The sequence below is a fragment of the Triticum aestivum genome, chromosome 3B (genome assembly GCF_018294505.1).
Source record: "Triticum aestivum cultivar Chinese Spring chromosome 3B, IWGSC CS RefSeq v2.1, whole genome shotgun sequence".
NCBI lineage: Eukaryota > Viridiplantae > Streptophyta > Magnoliopsida > Poales > Poaceae > Triticum > Triticum aestivum.
The window spans coordinates 518,259,249-518,262,051 of record NC_057801.1 but is presented as its reverse complement, the minus strand read 5'-3'; the positions used below and the strand labels follow the sequence as shown (position 1 = coordinate 518,262,051).

Here is a 2,803-nt window from a genome sequence, read left to right as displayed (position 1 = left end):
TTGTCACTTGTTAGCTATTAATACTCCCTCCGTCCCTAAATACTTGTCGGAGAGATGGATAAAATTGGATGTATCTATAACTAAAATACGTCTAGATACATCCATTTCTCCGACAAGTATTTAGGGACGGAGGGAGTATTTGGTAATGACACCAATGATAAATAGATAAATGCAACCAGAAATATGTGTAAAATGAAGTGCGGCCTTCCTATTCCTGTTTATTTTGTCCATAAAAATTTTCATTTTAAAAGCATGACAACACAAGGTTTGGATGCTGGCACCGCCAATGATTGGATAGGTGTAGCGATAGTTGTTGCTTAGACGGTGGTTTTAGTCTTGTTGTTGTATGACTTTGTAAGGTCTTGTAAGAATAATTAATAAAGTGACCGTATGCATCGCCCAGATGCAAAGGCCGGAGGTCATCCTTCTTTTTTTAAAAAAAGTGCTTTTTAGTTTTGCTGAACCCTGAATCTGTTGAAAAGAACTCATTCATTACGTCACTGCAGCAGTAAGGGTCGTGGTCGCAGATACGTACCGGTATCAATAACGGCAGACGATGGGCGATCGGCAGGTTGAGTAGGAGAAATGTATTTTGTGCTCGTGGCAATGCTCTGAAGAGTGAGCAAACAAAGCCTTCTAGAAGAAAGACGGCTTCGATACGAAGAGCAGATCGGCATTGCGGAAACTCGCGTGAAAAAGGCTCCACGGAGAGTACCGTCACGGATGACGTTGCCACTCCCAAAGGCGCCACTCTAGATGAGATGAGGACAGTGGAGCTGCCCCTTTACGACGGCGGCTTCAGGCACCGTGACAGAGCTTAAATTCTGTCGCGCGGCCATGCATTGCTCTACCAGACCACCCCCATGTCCAAATTTGACTGGATTCGAGCGGGCCACACTATATTATCCCCGGTCCCGGTGGGTTTGTTTGCAGGGCGGCAGAGCAGAGGCACAACATCAGACCAACCCAAAACCATTTCGTACTAGCTAGAAGAGTGAAGTGAAGCGATGAAGAAGACCGTGGTCCTGTACCCTGGCCTCGGCGTCGGCCACCTGGTGCCGATGGTCGAGGTTGCCAAGCTGTTCCTCAAGCACGGCCTGGCCGTCACCTTGGCGCTCGTCGAGCCGCAGGTCAAGTCCACGGACTTCTCCGCCGCGGTCGCCCGCGCGAGGGCCTCCAACCCCTCCGTCGACTTCCACGTCCTGCCGTCGCCGCCCGCCGATTCCAACCCCGACAGCGGGCCCAGGCACCACGTCGTCAAGGTTATCCTCCCGCCGCCCGCCGTCCTGCCGTCGCCGCCCGCCGCCATGAACGCGCCCCTCCGCGACTTCCTCCGCTCGCTGCCCGCCGTCCACGCGCTCGTCCTCGACATGTTCTGCGTCGACGCCCAGGACGTCGCAGCCGAGCTCAAGCTGCCGGTCTACTACTCGTTCGCCTCCGCTGCCGGCGACCTCGCCATCTTCCTCAACCTGCCGAGCAAGTTCGCCAGCAATACGGCCAAGGTAAAAGAGCTCGGCGACTCCATCATCACCTTCCCGGGTGTTCCTCCTTTCAAGGCTTCGGAGCTGCCGTCCGAAGTTATCGCCGACGATGAAGCACTCGTGTACGTCTTACGCATGTTTCAGCGAATGGCGGAGGCGAAAGGAATTCTTATAAATTCCTTCGACTCGCTGGAAAAGCCCGCACTGAGCGCTCTCAGCGAAGGACTTTGCGTCCCTGGTCGTGCGACGCCGCCGGTCTACTGCATCGGGCCGTTGGTCTCTGGAGGCGGAGACAAGGAGCACGAGTGCCTCCGCTGGCTGGACGCGCAGCCGGACCAGAGCGTAGTGTTCCTCTCCTTCGGCAGCCTGGGCACATTCACCAGTAAGCAGCTAGAGGAAATTGCAATTGGTTTGGAGAAGTCAGGGGAGAGGTTCCTGTGGGTTGTGCGGAGCCCGCGCAGTCCCGACCAGAAGCACGGGGATCCGCTGCCGGAGCCTGACCTCGAGGCGCTCATGCCGGAAGGGTTCTTGGAGAAGACCAAGGACAGAGGGCTCGTGGTGAAGTCTTGGGCGCCGCAGGTGGAGGTCCTGCGTCACAGGGCAACCGGCGCATTCATGACGCACTGCGGCTGGAACTCGACACTGGAGGGCATCACGGCAGGGTTGCCGCTGCTGTGCTGGCCGCTGTACGCGGAGCAGAAGGTGAACAAGGTGCACATAGTGGAGGGAATGAAGCTTGGGGTGGAGATGAGAGGCTACAATGAAGAGGTGGTTAAGGCTGAGGAGGTGGAGGAGAAGGTCAGATGGGTTATGGCGTCCGAGGGAGGCACGGCACTCAGGGTGCGGGTAGCGGCAGTGAAGGATGCGGCGGCTGAGGCGCTCCAGGAAGGGGGCTCGTCCAACTTGGCGTTTGCCCAATTCCTAAAAGACGTGGATGTGAAGCTTGTAAACCTACTTAATGCTGGATTTTCTTTTTAGAAACACACTGCAGACGCACAAAACCCAGAGGATATTCTTCCATGCAGATGTATAAGCACATGATGGGAATTAACAATGCTCATACTTCATTCAAAGACATGGAAAACCACCTGCAGATTGAGACACAAGATCTCTTTTTGGCTGCTCATTCATGATAAGGTTAATACCAGAAACCTCCTTCACCGAAAGATTATGCACTTGGACAACTATAACTGTCCAATCTGTGTGGATGACACAGAAGAAACTTTGTTGCACCTCTTCTGGAATTGCCATTTTGCTCTTCAGTGCTAGGACCGTATTATCCCAAATAGAAACAGAGGAATCTCAGTGTTTGATGACATTCA

General features: G+C 53.7%; 1 protein-coding gene across 1 annotated transcript; it reads left to right on the top strand.

Moving 5' to 3' along the window:
* Positions 1–819: 819 nt before the first annotated feature.
* On the top strand, positions 820–2,556 carry LOC123070684 (anthocyanidin 5,3-O-glucosyltransferase). The gene has a single exon (XM_044493976.1). The coding sequence runs from the start codon at positions 1,008–1,010 to the stop codon at positions 2,457–2,459; it is 1,452 nt and encodes a 483-aa protein (XP_044349911.1). The 5' UTR covers positions 820–1,007; the 3' UTR covers positions 2,460–2,556.
* Positions 2,557–2,803: the final 247 nt, after the last annotated feature.